The sequence below is a fragment of the Gavialis gangeticus genome, unplaced genomic scaffold (genome assembly GCF_001723915.1).
Source record: "Gavialis gangeticus isolate Ggan-Ray unplaced genomic scaffold, GavGan_comp1, whole genome shotgun sequence".
NCBI classification, from domain to species: domain Eukaryota; kingdom Metazoa; phylum Chordata; order Crocodylia; family Gavialidae; genus Gavialis; species Gavialis gangeticus.
Genome location: NW_017729014.1, coordinates 16,951,271 through 16,968,329, shown reverse-complemented (window position 1 = coordinate 16,968,329; position 17,059 = coordinate 16,951,271). Strand labels below are relative to the sequence as shown.

At 39.1% G+C, this 17,059-nt stretch overlaps 1 protein-coding gene across 5 annotated transcripts in view; it reads right to left on the bottom strand.

Annotated features, from left to right (window-relative positions):
- VPS13D (vacuolar protein sorting 13 homolog D) overlaps window positions 1-17,059 on the bottom strand; it is a 209,533-nt gene that overhangs the window by 65,879 nt on the left and 126,595 nt on the right. For all 5 annotated transcript variants that reach the window (XM_019511864.1, XM_019511868.1, XM_019511865.1 and 2 more), the window contains 2 exons: window positions 15,969-16,103; window positions 15,581-15,748 (listed from right to left, as the gene is read on the bottom strand). In XM_019511864.1, the coding sequence (XP_019367409.1) occupies window positions 15,581-15,748; window positions 15,969-16,103 (303 nt within the window). The remainder of the gene's footprint in view (window positions 1-15,580; window positions 15,749-15,968; window positions 16,104-17,059) is intronic.

The following is a 17,059-nucleotide window of genomic DNA, read 5'->3' as shown; positions in this document are numbered from 1 at the left end:
TAATCCCTCCCTCCACCTCTCCAACAAACCCCAGAAATCCCCAGATCCTGAACAGTTTAATCCTAGATTAAGCAGGGTTATGCCCGTGCAAGCAAAACAACCACTTTACGCACCAGCCTTGTACACCAGTACAAAAACGTCACCCCAAAAAGCAACACAGTTCATGTATTACCCAAAACATTTCTAGAACAGGGTCTGTAAATTGTTTCAGGATTGGGGGATTTTTTTTCTTGCTGAGCAGGCATTAACTCACAGGAAACGCAGCTCTGCTCATGCCTGGCTTAAGAAGAGGATTGTACACTCAAAACAAGTCCACACAATAAGAAAAAGAACATTTGCAGTTTCAGGGCATCTTGCTTTTGCTGCTTTCCCCTTTGAAAAGAGAAGTATCTGGCCTTTCCCTTGTGAAATAACAATTGATGGCTTATTGCATCATTAATCTAACCACACAAAGAATGGCCTCCAGCTACACAATTAGTGTCACCCCCTCCCTTATTTTGGCAGTGAAGTGAGAGGTGTTAACTTCAAAGCCCCTTAGAACTATTTAAATGCTAACATCACTAAGCACAGCTAATTAAGGAACCCACACCCCCAAATCAAGGCACTTTCAAAAACAAAAAAATCATCTCTACCACCTGTCTAATGTTCAGGCTTTCTGCATAAATCTTATCAAAGGTATTGGTTACTTTGGTCCATGGCCCTTGGGGTATATCTCTTTTCTTTTCTTTTTTTGCATTTTCTCAACTGCTCTGTTACTACAGTCAAAGACACCTTCAGTTCCAGTCACATGCCTTCTTCGTGGGCAGTACCAAAAAAAAAAAAAAAAATTAAGGAAAGTTGTTCATGTTCCAAGCAGCCAAATCAATTCCAAATCCATGAGTCATTCAAGAACCAAATGTGACCTACTAGTGGCAAACATCCTCCACCCCTGCCTGCGGCTTCCAAATCCTTTGGTGGGCATCCTACATGCAGGCCCAGGCCCAAAAGTTTGTAGTTCAGATGCCCTCCCAAGTCTGGCTTGTCCTTGGCCAGATGGCCACAGGAGCAAGCTAGAGAGGTGTCTCTCCACTTTCATAAAGTTGGCGCGTAGCCGAGATCCTCCTACTGGAAGCTGGCCAGTGGGAAGCTAACTATTGCGGCTCTTGTAGAAAGTCCTGTCCACAAGCAGACAAGGGTGCAACCCTCCACTACACAGTGTCATTTTAAATTACTTTGGAGAGAGGCTACCATCGGGGTCATGGTATTTCCCCTGCCAGGTAAGTACCAAGCAGTACCAAAAAACTGCTATGTTGCGGTCTTGAATAAGATAGCCTGCACCTTACCACTGGAAACTAAGGGTATAAACGGACATTGCTTTCATCCAGGAGAAGAGAGAATTGGACCAGGAATTCTACAGAAGTAGGGGTCCACTGACCCACTTTAAATATCTGTGACATATGCAAGATAAAATGCACTTCTTCCTCAAGACAATTCTGTGGAAATCTGTAAGTTAAATGTGGGTCATTCAAGTTAGCCGCCAATCATTCCAGGGACAATAGACAAAATGTAAATCACAAAGCCCAGTCAGAAAATCACTGCATTATGTAGTACAAAATTCCATCACGTTATTCTTATTATTGCCCAAACATATTTTAAGCTATTCCACAAAAATAAGAATATTACTTTGTTGCTTTTGTAAGAATACTACAGAAGAGAAGACTAATAAAAAATAAAAAAAAAAACCCTGAAGAGCATTCTTTAAGTCCTCTGTTTAGATTAAAGATCCATATCCATTAAAAGTGTTTTTCACTTTTTTCATTAATTATGGTAAAAACCAAGGCAAATAGAAGGTACTCTGGATAACCTTTCATATAATTTAACCCTTTTATTATAATGATATGGTTCAGACAAGTTTCTGCCAGTGATTAATGCAATGCTTTATGTAAAGCATTTCAATTAATGTATGTCAATATATTAAGGTTACCTGGCTTGTAGAAATACCTTGATGAAAAGCAAAAGTAATCAGAACTCTTGGGAAGGTGATATCTTGTATTAGACTAACTAGATTATTGCAAAAAAATGTCTTTATTTGCAAGCTTTCAAGCACACATGCCCTTCCTCAGGCAGTGCCCAATAAAGACTTTTTTTCTCATTAACCAAAGAAGTTTCCAGATATAGGAAAATCAGTAATTTTGTTAAAGATGCTATCCTTATTTAACTTAGATGATGAAATATAAAGAAGCATCCTTGGTTGTTTCACTGCCTTTATGTATTGTCGAAGCCTAAAAAATACTGCTTAATCTCATTTAATATAATGCCACTGAAGCTAACTGCACTACAATGTGCACTGAGGATGGATTGTTAATAGTCGATAAAAGCTAAGAAACCCCAGTTAATAATGGCAATCTGTCCTCAACTTGATGTGTTGTGCTAACCTACTGCAAGTGCATGCACCACCACACAGAGTTAAGATGTGCATAGTGTGCAAGGACTAATGGAGTGAGTTAGAGAGGTATGGTCAATCCTTTATTTTACATTTCCTTGCTGTTGTCAAAGTGTTGCAGGCTTGATGTTGAAAAACAATTTTGTTATTCTTGTTAAATCACTAAGAAAGCCTCTTCTGGAAACTGTAATAATCACTTATGCAGCAGAACAACCTTTTAACTGGTTAAATGCATATTTAGCTTGCTTTAAAAAGTGTGTTACATTATTAGAAGGAACGTGAAAAATACCAAATTTACTCAAAAATCCAAGAGTTTTTTCCCCTTCATGAGAAAAAAAATCCCTCGTCTTGTCTTGGCAGGAGGTTGCTGTGGCTGTTGACATTTCTCCAATAATTAGATTGCATGCATGGAAAATTATACAAAAAATAAAATTTTGATGGCTAGAATCTCATTAGTGGGGATAGTCTTACATTCAAAGCTGTCCTGGATTTAGGTATATATGATATTACATATTCAGGCAATTGTAAAACACAGACATTACTCGGTGAAAGGCATCAAGCCATTTTCTGACTTATAAAATGACATTTGTCAACTTTGTATAACCCTGGGAGTGAATAATGAAAATATTCGAGGTCTTTGAAAAGTTATGTACATATGCTGAGACCGTTACTTCCAAAAGTAAAAACTTTAACTATCTAAAACTTTACTCGAAGCCCTTGAAGTGGCAAGACAACATCACGTGTCTTTGTTTTTTTTAGCAAAAAAATGTGGCTCTTGTACAGTTCAAGCATGAGAGTTTCCAAAATTATATATTATATACGGGTGCATATATTATGCCCTCTTATGATTTTCTTTAATGAATCTTAAATCTCATGCAGACTGATTTTTTAAAATGTGGTTCCAGACAGAGAAAATATGTGAGAATGTTAAAGCCAACAACAACATGTGTATAACCAGCTTACAAAACGCCAAAGAGGAATTAAATATTAAATAGAGTGGCAGAATAACACATTACCTAATGCTACTTTCGACAGATGCCGAGTTCAGGATGGCACCGTATATAAAATGCAACATAACCCGTCTCCTCTCTGACACAAGTTACTGATCGCACCCAGGACACACAGAATCCAGCGGCTTTTACCACTGAAGTAAACACAATACCTTTTCGGAGTTTGCCGAGATACCTTCCCCACCCTCGCTTATGTCATGCAACTAAAGTAAAGGGCCTTTAATTAGCTCACATCCCATCGTTAACTAAGCTTCGTAATGTGTTCTGACAATGGCATGTTGGCCGGGTAATCTGCGAAGTCCCCTGGTGAGTTGTCTGTATGGATGCCTGATTAGCTGGGTATCCCAGGGGAGCTCCCACTGTTTTTATCTCTGCAGATGCCTGATGAGTTGGGTAGCTTCCCCCGAGGACCTCCTGTGAAGCTGCCCCAGCAGGTGCCCATTGGCAATAGTTTTGTGTTACAGGCCTGAATGAGTGATCCCTGCAGGAACTGCCGGCTGTTTTCACATACACAGGAGGCAGTCAAAAGTCCGCAGCATGAACTTGGAATGACCCCAATTGCAGAGTCACTGGCGGGTTCATCTGGAGGGCAGCTACGCTTTATTAAACTAATACTCTTAACAGATAACTTTCAGAAAGGGGGAAAAAAAGTATTAACTCTTTCAATTCTTTTTTTAAACCTAGTGCAACAGCTTGCACTATAAACCCTGGAATATTTTAAAAACGGATTTTCTGGCTTTTCCGAATTAACATGCAAGCAAAGCGGCGCTTGTACAGAACTTGGTCAGCTTGCAAGTCTGTTTCCCAAAAGGACGGCGAGCGATGTTAATATCTTTGATGTGCAGAACAGTTTTATTTCATTTCCGCCCGTTATGTTGCTCATTTACATTCTGCGTTTCCTTCTGCTTGGACAATGACAATAGGTTGGTCAGTTTCGCTTCCTGTTTCTAGTCAATGCCCTTCCCATCCCTGGCACCTGATCACCAAATGTAAATCCAAATTGATTTTTTGGGGGTAATGTCTGATAAGGTTTTTAGTGCTTCATATTTTAAAATAATCCCCTAAATGTTGGACAAAAGTTTCCTAGCAACACCTTTCGTGCCTGTGAAAAGAGCCAGCATTTCCTTCCAGAATCACTTATATAGCCCTATAAAATATACATATAGTCATTAGGCAGCAACTGCTGATGTTACTTCAAAGGAAGACCAGGGGGAAGCTGCCCAACTCATCAGATATCTGTGGAGGTAAAAACAGGTGGAGTCTTCCTCCTGTGATAACCAGCTAAACAAACAAAAAAGGAAGATATTTATTGTATATCTACTTTATATTTTCCACAAAGCTCTGTATATGTTTTGTGTCTAAGTGTCCATTTGGAAGGCTGTTCAGGCTATGATATGACAAATCTCAACTAACAAACAAATTCATCCGTTCCAAGTCTAAAAAGCAAGTACCTATGGATTACCAAATCACCATTTGCTGAAAGGGGCATCAGCAGTGAACACAAAACATTAAATCACATTTCAGGGTGAAATTTCTTTTTATCTGTTATTGTTAAAGATTAGCAGAGCCAAAAGTTATTAAAGAAAAATATTTTTTTTCCTGTTATTTCTATTCGGGGGGTTTTCCCACATCTGACAGCACACTGTATTTTTATTTACTTTTTTATTAGTTTCCTTTTTTACATTGAATTCCCCCCAGTTTGAGTCAGTCACACAGCAAAACAGGAACAGAAAAAACAAAACAAAACAAGCACATGCACATTAAAAAATTAACTTAAAAAAGCTCAAACCTGAGGCTTTAGAATCTGGAAAGTCTTACCTTGTCAACTTGCAGTGCACACTGCTCGAGAAAACAATTCACTTTTACTGTTCAAGGCCTAGCTAAATTTTTCATTGTTTAGTGGTTGTTGGATCTCAAATCTTTTGCCTACTATAATACTACTTGGAAAAAGTTGCTGAAGACAGCCTGCTTCTCAGTGCGTACTTCTAGGAGTGACACCTACTCCACATTAAACGGTTCTTGCAACTGAAGCCATCACAAGTCCATCATTTGGACTCGCATACTGGAGAGAACATCACACATCATTTTTCCTCTAAATATATATGTTGCAGTTTAAAGAAAAATATACAAACTACGGGGTCTTTCTAAAGAAAGTCTGAATTTAGTTTAAAATGTTATGGCACCCTCCCATCAGCTACAACTGTGGACACAACAGAAGTCAGGGGTTTTTATCTAGTTTCTTTTACAATGTGTTAGGAAGGGTGGGAGGAACAGCAGGGTAGAGATGCATTTTATAGCCTAAATGAAATCAGAGATACACAAGCTTTCGTGAGCAACAGCTCACTTCATCAGATGTGCTTTTATAGCCTCCAATGAAATGAGTTCTTGCTCAAGAAAGCGTATGCACCTGCTTCAGTTGGCTTATAAAGGCGAGTCTCTACCCTGCCTGACTTTGGACTAACATAGTCAGCTACCTCTCTCATCAGTACAGAGGTTTATACACCAAATATCAATCTCAAGGTACACTGATCAGAGACACACCAAGGGTAAAAGGTGACAAATTTGAATGGCTTTTGATTGCCACCCCCTTAATCACTATGTACAAACAAGGGGTACATCCTTATACACTGCCCCAAAAGGTACTTCCTCCAGAACCTCCTACTTGGGTTTCCAAGCTCTTACTCTCCTAATTTCCTGAATAGCCTACGTATTTCTGTACAGACTCATATCATGTTCATGCAGCACGGAAGTACCTTCTAGTATACACTACAGGCATCCTTGCATAGTGCTGAGGAGGACTAAGCCACCAGTTTTTTGTTTTATCACATTTGCAATGTGCCCCTACAGTAACTGCATTAACTTCTACCATTCCCCTCAACTCTAACTACTATTGGATGTCAGATGGAAAAAAAATGCAAATGTACTGCCACGTCCCTTGACACCATAATGCAAATTCAAACAGCACTGGGCAACAAAGATCATCATGATCAAGTTTCACAGAAACCATAAAAATACTTGTACAAAAAGGTCAAAGTTTGTTACTTTAAAAGGGCAGAAAACGAAATAGAAGGCTGTACGACCTACGTGGTAAGCATACTACAGGTAACAGCAGAAGCTTTCTAATCATCACTATGGTGCAATTTTATGATAAAACCTGAAAATAGAAAAAAGTCACTCGAGGCGAGTTGTTGAACCTTGGATTCCATAATCGGCTCATTGCTCTAAAGGACATCTCCCAACTTGCCCAACGAAAAACTCTATGACTAAGGTTTCCAATGAGGACATGATGTATTCCAGCCTTTTCTCCTTTTACCTAGTATGACCCTAAGACAACTGACAAGTGTACTTGGTCTTGATTAGATAGAGCACTCCCAACCCAGCCAAAATGCAGGTTTATAACAATATAATGAAATCATGCCACATTATTAGCTATCACTCCAACTGGCTTCATGCATACTTCAAAAATAAAAATAATAACAGTAGATGCTTCCTGCAGACATGTAACGGTCCTCGATATTTATCTGCACCATGGTAGATTGACTGTGGTAACCTCTCTGTACCTAACTCCTATTTACATCACTTCAATCTCCCTGAAATACCAGTTAAACTCTTCTTCCTCCCCAGCACGTTCACATTGCTGCCTTCACTAGTTCCTCACCACTTTCCATATCAAATTTAAATTTTTGATTTCCCTTCTTCCTAGCCCTGACACTACCAACTTGTTTCTTGCCAGAGCTCAAGGCATTAGTGGGAGTCTGACAAGTCTGTTCCCTTCATATTGCTCTTACTTCCCTCTCCCACAAGTGCCTTTGACATCTCATGCCTGCAGTGTCTTCCCAAAGGCTGTATTGCACACAGGTTTCTTTTGCAATTCCAAAACCCCAGCACTTCCCATGTCTACAACAATGACTTGTGCTGCCATGTCAACATTTGGAGGTAAGTTGGAACAGCTGGAATGAACATTATACATCATGCAAAAATGCTGCTCTATCCCAATTTGAATCACTCTGCCTGCCTTTGTCATTTATAACAACTTTCTTGAGGATTTTTACAAGCCAAGTTTTTTAGGACATGGCAGTACAAAGAAAGTTTTTATCATCTCTGAAAAGCTCTTATGCTTCTAGTCTGAATACACTTTATATACATAAACTATAATGAATTAAGAACCAGCTTGCTGCATCTTTGGCTCATCCATATGGCTCACACAGCAGGAATACAAACTGCAGAATGTTTTCAAGCATCTACTCCAAAGAAGCTCCAACATAAAATGTGGGGTGGGGAGAGGGGCGGGACACAATAAAGATCAATAGCCCTGACTTTAGTAGCTGGGCAGGAAGTTTTCTTTTACAACACCATCAGCCAAAATTCATAGATCATCGTCACAAGACCAACAGCACCGTTAACTAACTGCCTGCATTGCTCAAGCACAACAGAGATAAGAAATATTAAAATATGTGAGATCACTGGTTTTCCGCCATGAAAACCAAAGAAGAGAATGATACGAAAAAAAGAGAGAGAGGGGGGAATTTCTTTTCAACAGTGCAGATCTGTTCTTTCCAGCAAAGTAGAAATGTAACAATTTGAAAATGAAACAAAATCAAATTGTCAGTGAGAAAAAGTTGATGGATAAGAAAGATGTCCTAATAGATCAAAAAGGAGACACAAGTTTGTCCAATCTTAAGCTAATTAGTTCTGAAAAACATGCAGGCGTTTCTGTGCTGCAATACAAATTTTATGCAAAAAAATGAAAATTGATCAATTAATAGATTCTTGCCAGTGGCAATTTCAGAAAGTATCTTCAAGATATCACTTCTAATATACACAATTACAGGAAAATGGGTATTTAGCAGGTGGCTCGCAAACACTGTGATGCTGGGGTGGTTGGAGTGTCCCACAGGAGCATGAGGGGCTCCCCCAGCGCACTCGGCAGCAGACCCAGAAGTGGACCAGAAGCACTTCCAGTCCACTTCTGGGTCCGCCAGGGAGTGCGCAGGAGTGTCCTCCTGCACTTCTGTGGGATGCTCCATCTGCCCCAGCACTGCAGCATTCATAAGCCATGCCTGGTAACTCAAGGTATATAGAAAAAAACATTTAAAGCTGTATCTATGGCTGAATCGCTGATTAAATCTTCAGACTCAGCCGAATGGAATCGGGGACAGTGATCCAAATCAACCAATTGAATCAGTCCCCAATTTGGGCCGAATCCAAATCGAATACGGCCCATTTTGCACACCCCCACTAATCATGTCCTGTTTATAAGTGGTTTGCACATGAAGCATCTATATTAATTTATCAGTTTATAAGTGCTTAATCAGACCTTTTTTTACTTTCCCTGGTTTTATATGAAAACACCTCTCCACTTCGATCTGAGATTTTTCTTCTATTTTGCTTCTTTTTATGAAAGCTGAGAAACCAAGCACTAGTGAAAGAAGTATACCTAGGAAGAATCAAGCCAGTCACAAATGTTTAAAAAATAAAATGACACCTCCTTCCAAAATGATCAAACCACATGACAACTGAGCTTTCCTTCACAATAGGATTTTCCTTCACCTTGTTTGTGTTTACAGCTTTATTTGTATTTATAGGATGGATGCATTCTTATCATCCTTTCACAAAAACTAACTTTCATTCTCTCTCTCATTCATATGCTTTTAGTATTATATTCCCAGTGTAACCAGAGTTTCTGCCCCCCACTCTGCTACAAAATAAACAACACCATGCAATTCAGTTCTCACTTGTAGAAAGATAGGATTTCAGCTTTGCGCCATAAACAGTGTAAAGCCAAGCATTCAGGTTGCTTATAGAATACAGCAGGATTTACTACAAATTGTAACTGCACAGGAGTAACTCAGCTATAACTGCATTCCTGTACATAGTTACACAGGGATTGTAGACAGCTCCTAATGTATCTTTTTTGCTTGACTAAATGAAGACACTAAGAACTAAAGCTTCTGGCCTTTCACCCCTGCAGGCCCAAATCCAATTCCTTCTTCAGCTCAAGATAAAGTTATGCATATGATCCTTCCAGCTCCTAGATATAGTTTTCCTAGTGTGCGCTTGAGGATTTGGGAAGGAAGGTAGAATACCTTATAAGGACTACAAATATTAAGAGGAGTGCTGGAATTGCATCTGAGAAGTTACAAAAGGGGGAGGGGGAATAAAAATCACAAAACAATGAAACTTTAAAAAAAACCAATTTAGTCCTCTTGCACCAGGAACTGCAATCTATCAGCATATAATATCTATATCTAGCCATCTATCTATCCTGCATATATATAGGATAGGTTCCTTCATTTCCTTCTATCCTTCAGTTGCCAAGAAATATATATATTTCCTGGCAAATGAAACCAGGACTTCCACTCAAAGCAGAGAAGCAATAAAAGGGCTATATTTGGGTGTTTAGCTCAGTACACAATATTCTTTTTTGACTGCGAAGTCTCTGAAAGGGGAATAAGTTTAGGATTTAGTACTATTTTGCTTAAGGGGGGAAATAAAAAAGAAAAGTTTTGATGCCAGGAATTTGAGTCATTCCTGTCCATATGGCAACTATAGGAACCTCTACAGAGAAAATGAAATTCCCGCAGGTGCCTATATTTAGGATCAAAGTACTTTTTTAAAATACAAAACTTGTAATCTCCAAGGGATAAAAACTACAAAAGTGTCTGATGTGAACTTTATTTAACCTACAGTTTTGTGCCAACTTAAATACACTGGACCACTCCACTTGAAAGAAGGTATTTACCCACTGTGTGTTCTAGGATACATGGAAAAGCCATTACAGGAATGATCAACAGAACTATAAAATAGAAAAGCCATAAAATGGGGGGAAAAAGCAGAACTCATAAATAAGCTTACTTCTGAATTCACTCAAGCACGCTTACCTATTTCTTGATTAAATAATTCAAGTTTGGTCTGACGTGGTTGTGTGAACAGGGCAGATCTAGCTATATTTATATCTTGAGAGCTAGTTCACCTTAAAACCCAATACAAATTTTATTTAGGGCTCTTAGGAAACCAGGTAACTGAAAAACAAATAAGATCTGTGAAAGTTTTTCCAACCACATGTGGCTGCTGAGCATCACATATGGAGGATAGTTCATGCACTTTTGGCTGCATTAGTTGCTAGTTCCACAGATTTGGTTGCACAGATGAGAAGGAAAAATTTCCAGTACTGCTGAACCAGGTGAAAACTTCTGCAGGAAAAGCAGACACACCAATTAATCATACTCTCTCCAAAGACGGCACCAGCGGAGCAAGATGAAAATGATCTATTGGTTTTGGTCACGTTTCTGTTGAACAGTTGTACTCAAATTTGAGTTTTTCCTTCTTGTATTTAATAGACACTGTTCTGGGGGTGGTTTAAAAAAATTATGTATATACACACATATACATACACACACACACACACACACACTTACTGCAGCTTATTTTACTAATTTTATCTGAAAGGTAAATTTTGAATTACACTGTCTAATGTTGAATCCCAATGTCCAACAACAGTGCAGCAAACAAAGATGAAGCATGCACCTAGTCACCACAATGCCAAAAGCAACGTAACTGGCTCTCTGCTAAGAGGAGTCATTTTAGAGAAAATGACCATGCATGGAGCTCCTCGACAATTAAACCATCCTCACAGATAATCATGGGACTTGTAGTGACAGGACTTTCAGCTAGGAAGGATACAAGTCCTGAACTGGATTTCAGTGGAGAAGAACATGAGACTTGTACTCTGTAAGGAATGGGGAGGGCTCCTTTTTCCCTCAACAGCTAATGAATTAGAGGGGGATGGAAGAGAGGGAAACTCATGCTCTGGTCTTGTCAAATAGAAAATATCATCAGTGACAATGGCAGCATCATACCCGAGATCCAGTTTCTGGAATTTAAGGCTTGACCATTCCCTTCAGGTTGGTTAAGGGCAGGTTAACAGGCTTGGCCAGAAAACATAATATTCTCTCTGTATGAGACTAAATTTCACCTTGGGGGGCTGTCCTACCAGGGAGCATTTTTTTAAGAGAAAGGCAACTCATTTATATACTTCCTCTACCAAAACTTAAAGAAATTAAGACAACGGAGAACATCACTGCGTTACAAACAAACCAGATGGCCAAATACTTATAGTTAAAATGCACAAAGTAATTCAATTCTAGCTCGAGTGACATGGGGTTTTAAAATACCAATGTAGAATGGAAAATTCAAAATAAGTAGCTACCTTATTTCCTTTCCAAGAAATAACGCTCCTCCAGTCTCAGGTATTGGTGCAGCATCTTTCTTTCTGCAGACATCAAAGGCAATTCAGACTTGCCAGAGGCACTGATTTTTGGCCATGCCCCATAAAAACCTCTCAACCAGACAAGTACGTCCAACTTATTATTAAAATATATAGTTCTCATTATAAGATGGAACTGATGACATTATTTAGCAAGAGGTCAACAAAATGACAACCAAGAACTTCTAAGGTGAGGTTGACCAAGGGGAGAGGTCAGTCCCAGAAAGAGGTTTCTGGGTAGTAATAAATTCTCCATTCTGGATCCTGATTTCTCCCCAGTCTGAGACATTTGAGATGTAGAAAGAAAGAGACAAACAGTACATGGGGAGATTTTCAAAGGCACAAACAGGAACTAGGTGCCCAACTCCCATTGAATTTCAATGGGAGTTTGGCATATAACTGCCCTTTGTGCCTTTGAAAATCTCCCCCACAGAAACCCTGGTTACAAATGACTCTGAAGTTCAAAGAATGACCTTGCCCTTGTGGGAAATGCACGAAGGCTCGTGCCTTTTAAAGGAAAAGATTTATGAGACTCTTACTGCAGATGTGCTTACAACCAGAAATCTATTTTTTTTTTTTATGGAAAGGAGATGCGAGAAAAAGAGAGATGCCACTGTTGGAAAGAATGGGTCATTCTTTGTATTGCTGCTCACAAAGAATACATACACAAGTGTTTATTTGGAAAGAGATACTACCGTAAGGAAGCTCAATACTGTTAAGTGCTCTACAAGGGACTTGGACAAGACTGTATTTGTGATACTGGCAGCACTAGGAGATGAGATGAAATTCTGGAAGACGGGAGCCATTGATTTAGACACTGCTGTATGAAAACTAAAGACAGCTGGAACACCTTAATGTTCCTCTCTCGATATCAATCTATTTTGTTTTAGCCCAACAGATAGAAAGCTTATTAAGAACACAGGCATCTGTGTGATTATACTGCTTATCTATGAGGCAGTGTGCGTAGAGCACTCTGATGGTGTGATTACATGCTGGATCAGCATCCAAAATCTGGACATGCCTTTTCTCTCATCTGAGCCTCAGACTGCATTTGTTCCTAGTCTGTTAGCTGGTGAAAATCAGCCTTGTTTTACAACTTGAGTTGGATGGAAATGTGTCACTGGGCTTTATCCTATGCCTCTGGATAGCAACTGTAACACTCCTGGGCGAAGGTGCTGTATAGGACTGGCTGTCTGTTGACTGCCTAACTAAACCAAATGCCTCCTCTTATGTGGAGCACTCTGCCTGTGATGTTCTGTCCAGGATAGCATCCTACATTTATAGGATCTTCTACAGATTTTAGTTTCTTCTAGGATATGCTGCAGCTATACATTTGCCTGAGTGGATCAGAAGGTGCCCCTCCCTTAGGATATCAGAGCCCAAATACTCGCCTCTATAAAAGATGACTCTGAAGCATCTCAGACCTTGGCTGAGTATCCTGCATGCCCCAAATGTTCTTCCAGTCTGAAAAGGCCAGTCGGTGCCTGCAGTTAGGATTTGGCGGGAGGTGGGAAGAGGGCAGATTGTGAAAGCAGGACCCTTGATTACATAAATGTCTTCTCAGCTAATTAAGAATGGATCCCATTCCTGATCTGATTCTGTTGGAAATTAATTTATGCCCATGAACTGAAAACTCAGACTTGCACATGTGCAGTGTTTCTTGTGGTGTAATTTTATGCAGGGACTAGAAAATACACAGCTGCAGGAGAAAACAGACTGATAACACTCAGCTCCATCATACTGTGGAACAGAGCAACTGGGTCATGTTGATACCCTTTCTGCATTACACTCAGGCCTTCTCCTTGTGTCTACTTCAGTCCTATAAGTTTGGACTCTTATAAAACTTTAGGCTTGGAGCCTTGACTGTGTCATATCAACAAATACGGCATATGTCATGTTTTACAACTAACCTTTCTCTAGGTGGCAACGTGCGCAAGAGAAGCTGACATACTCTTGTTGTCTGACACACAGTTGTTGTTAACCCGCTCTATATCATTCTGAAGGATCAGATCCTTAGATTTTAAAATTCAGTGAGCAATTTGGGGTAAGCAATATAAACAGACTTTACTCATACTCTAGATTACAAACTGGTCAATATGCTCACAGTGCATCTTTATGGTTCTTGCAATTGCTTTCCCCTTCCATACCCCTTTGCTGTCATTTCTAAATTAAGGGGGAAAAAAGAATCCCCCTACCATGGACAGCCAGTGTCTGGGATTTCCTAGGAAAGAAACACTATGCTTTTCGACTTGTCAGAGACTCTGCCCCTCAGGAAGCAGCTCTGTACATATTGTCTGTTAACTACCACCTTTTCAACATGTGCTGCACAAAGGAGGTCAGTCAAGAAATTAAGCTTGCACGAAGTAGCAAACAGGGAAAGAAAGACTCCAGCTCTAGTACTGAGTGCAACGGCACAAGAATCATTCCTTTCCCATAAAGATACAGATCTTTATTATCTGCCAAATCTTCCATACCCCCAAACTAGTCTCCTCAAGATTATTTTAAGCTTTGTGTAAATAACTGCTGCTTATTATGTGCTCCATTTTTTTTTTAAATGACCAGAAGAGGTTACTTCCGACTGACAATACTGGATTTGGTTGCTTTAATCTTTAGATGCCTAAACCCTAACAAGTATGAAAACGCAACATTAAGGGACTGAACTCAGAAGCACTGATATTCACGCTCTTAAAAACTAGTCTGTACATTACTCTTTGTATAGTCTAAGTTCCCACGTAACTGCCATGTTTCTCACTATCTTCCTCCCCGGCAAACTGAAAATATTTTTAGGACCCACTATGATCTCTGAAAGAATCGTATTTGAGTAAAAAGTTCTCAAACAAATCACTTCTTCCCCCTGTCCAAAAGCCCTCATATAAGGAAAATATTGTTCTAACTTTGCAAACAGGGAATCTAAATTAGAGAGAAAAATTGCTCAAGATCACAAGGGCCTTTTCAGGAAGGTTAGAAATATTAACTACTCACATGCTATAGATGTCAAGCTACTTACACAGTGCCTAGCACAATAAAGCCCTGGTCTATAAAGTGGGTCTTTTAGAGGTACTACAATACTAACACTGTAATCCTAATTCAAGGAATTCTATTAGCAGGAAGTTGTATGCTTTGAGCAAACCTCTTTTTCGTAATAGTTACAGTACCTACTCGGCTTGCCTTTGCTTTCCTCCAAAGAACAGAAACAGTCATCATGTAAGAAGGTTATTTTCTTAGCTACATTTAATCTGAAGATTTATGTCCCAAAGTCCCAAAACCATACAGCTCTATAGAGTTTTAAGGGCAACTCTGAATAAATTAATTATTTTAGCATCAAAGAAATCCATTTGAAAAACTTGCTACTAGGCAGTGTGGGAAAGGAAGCTCAAAGGAAATGCTCAAAATCTCTCAACTCTACTCAAGGATCACAAAGTATTTGCATATTCACATTGACTTATTAAACTCCAAAAAAACAGAAAACATGTACGTAGTCCAATGCATTAGCCTTAATCATCCTCAAATCCCTGTGTGCTCTTGAATTCTGGAATTTAACAATAATAAATATAGTTTTGGTTCAAGACCAAGTCATGCTTTAACTATGATGGAGAATTACTGTTACTAACTAGGGACTTGATCTTCAAAGACTAATGCACATGAGTAACATCCAAGTACATCCATTGATTTCAGTGAGGTTTCTTTTCATGTGTAAAGCTAAGCACTGCCTCAGTGTTTGCAGGACCTTTGCACCAAGCAGTTTGCATACAGCAAATGAGTCCTACAGAAACTAAAATTCTTTCCTACTTGTTATCTGATGGGCTTGAATGCATTTGCAGAGGTGAAATGTGTTTTTGTATTTGCAATTTATCAACAGATATTCATAATCACAAGTATTACCTTTGCGGCAGAGTTTGAAACGCCATGTGTGACATTTCTTATCAGGCCACCAACATTTCCATATTTTATTAGCCCTGTAACGCCTTCTGAAACATCATTCAAGAGACCCATTGGGTTGCCAAGGAAATCCACTGAGCCGAGAATCCTCGCCGCCTGACTAAGCAGTTCCTGGAAAAAGATAGGAAAAAAAAAACCCCCAAATTCTTCCTTAGCTGTTTTAGTTAACAGGGCAAATTATTTACAAATAATAACTTTTTAAACAACATCATTAACAACTGCTTATTGAAATACTGATTTATTGCCCTGGTTTTAAAATTTTCTCTCTGATAAAGGCCTCATAAAACACTTAATTTAGATTTCTAATGGATAAGATTTATCTGACACTCACCTCTTGAAAGTGCTTAAAGATATCATTAATGATAAACTCTTTGGTCTCATACGGGTGGACCCTGGTGAATGGATCCAGGTTAATCACAGCATCTTCAAATCGGATTAGAGGAAATCCTAGTGTGCTTTTCAATGCCTAATTAAATAAGAAAATGGTATTAGTCCCTTTAAGGTCATCTGACACCTCATCTATGGCACTAGAATATATTTCCAAGTAACCAAGACTGAGTGAATCATCTCTGCCATTTATATAGTCACTCTGTAATGCTGGCAATAGTATGGACCCTTTCATAAACTGGCTATTGAGAAACTGTTTGAACAGTACTTATCTACTAGTCGGTAAACAAGTGCCCATCCTGACGCAGTCGTCACTTTTCCACAACTTGATAGAATTTTAACGTCAAAACAAAAAGTTCTCAGAAAATGTATTTCTAAGATTATCGTACTTAATGTTGCTTCAGCTATTTACTCCTATTTTTGTTCACATATACATGATTAAACAGATCCCCGTATCTGGAATTGGAAACTTCCTTTCAGTACTTATTGGATGGGCCATGGGAGGTTTTTCCCTTTCTTGAGCACTGAGGAAGAATTGTATATTCAGAGGTGGGATAATTTCCTGGACGCTTCAGGCATTAGTATACCTCATCATTATCTGGTTCAGTGAGACTTACTTAAAACAGGCTTTTGAAGCTGATATCATGAAGAAAGGTATTTGTAGCAAAAAGAATGCAGGCCAGAGTTTTTATCAGCATCTAAGTTACTGTGATATGTATGGTAGATACACTGTATCTAAGCCAAGATTTACTTTTAATATTTGCCTAGGGGTCTATGCATTCAGAAGGGCACTGGAAAGAGTACTTGGTACCAAGCCATAAACATTTTTATTTATTTTTTGCTAACAGTGCAGCTTTTGGGATCCTATAATGTTCTGTATCATGCACATTTTAGAGACGTTATTACAGGTAAGGTTACCTATGCTACCTTGGCAGTAGCCAAAGAGCTGGGGTGGAGATAATAGCAAGAGAGGAAGTTTCTTTTAATAGAAAGATGATGGAAGAGATGAAAGTGGCGGGGGGTGTATGGGGGAAC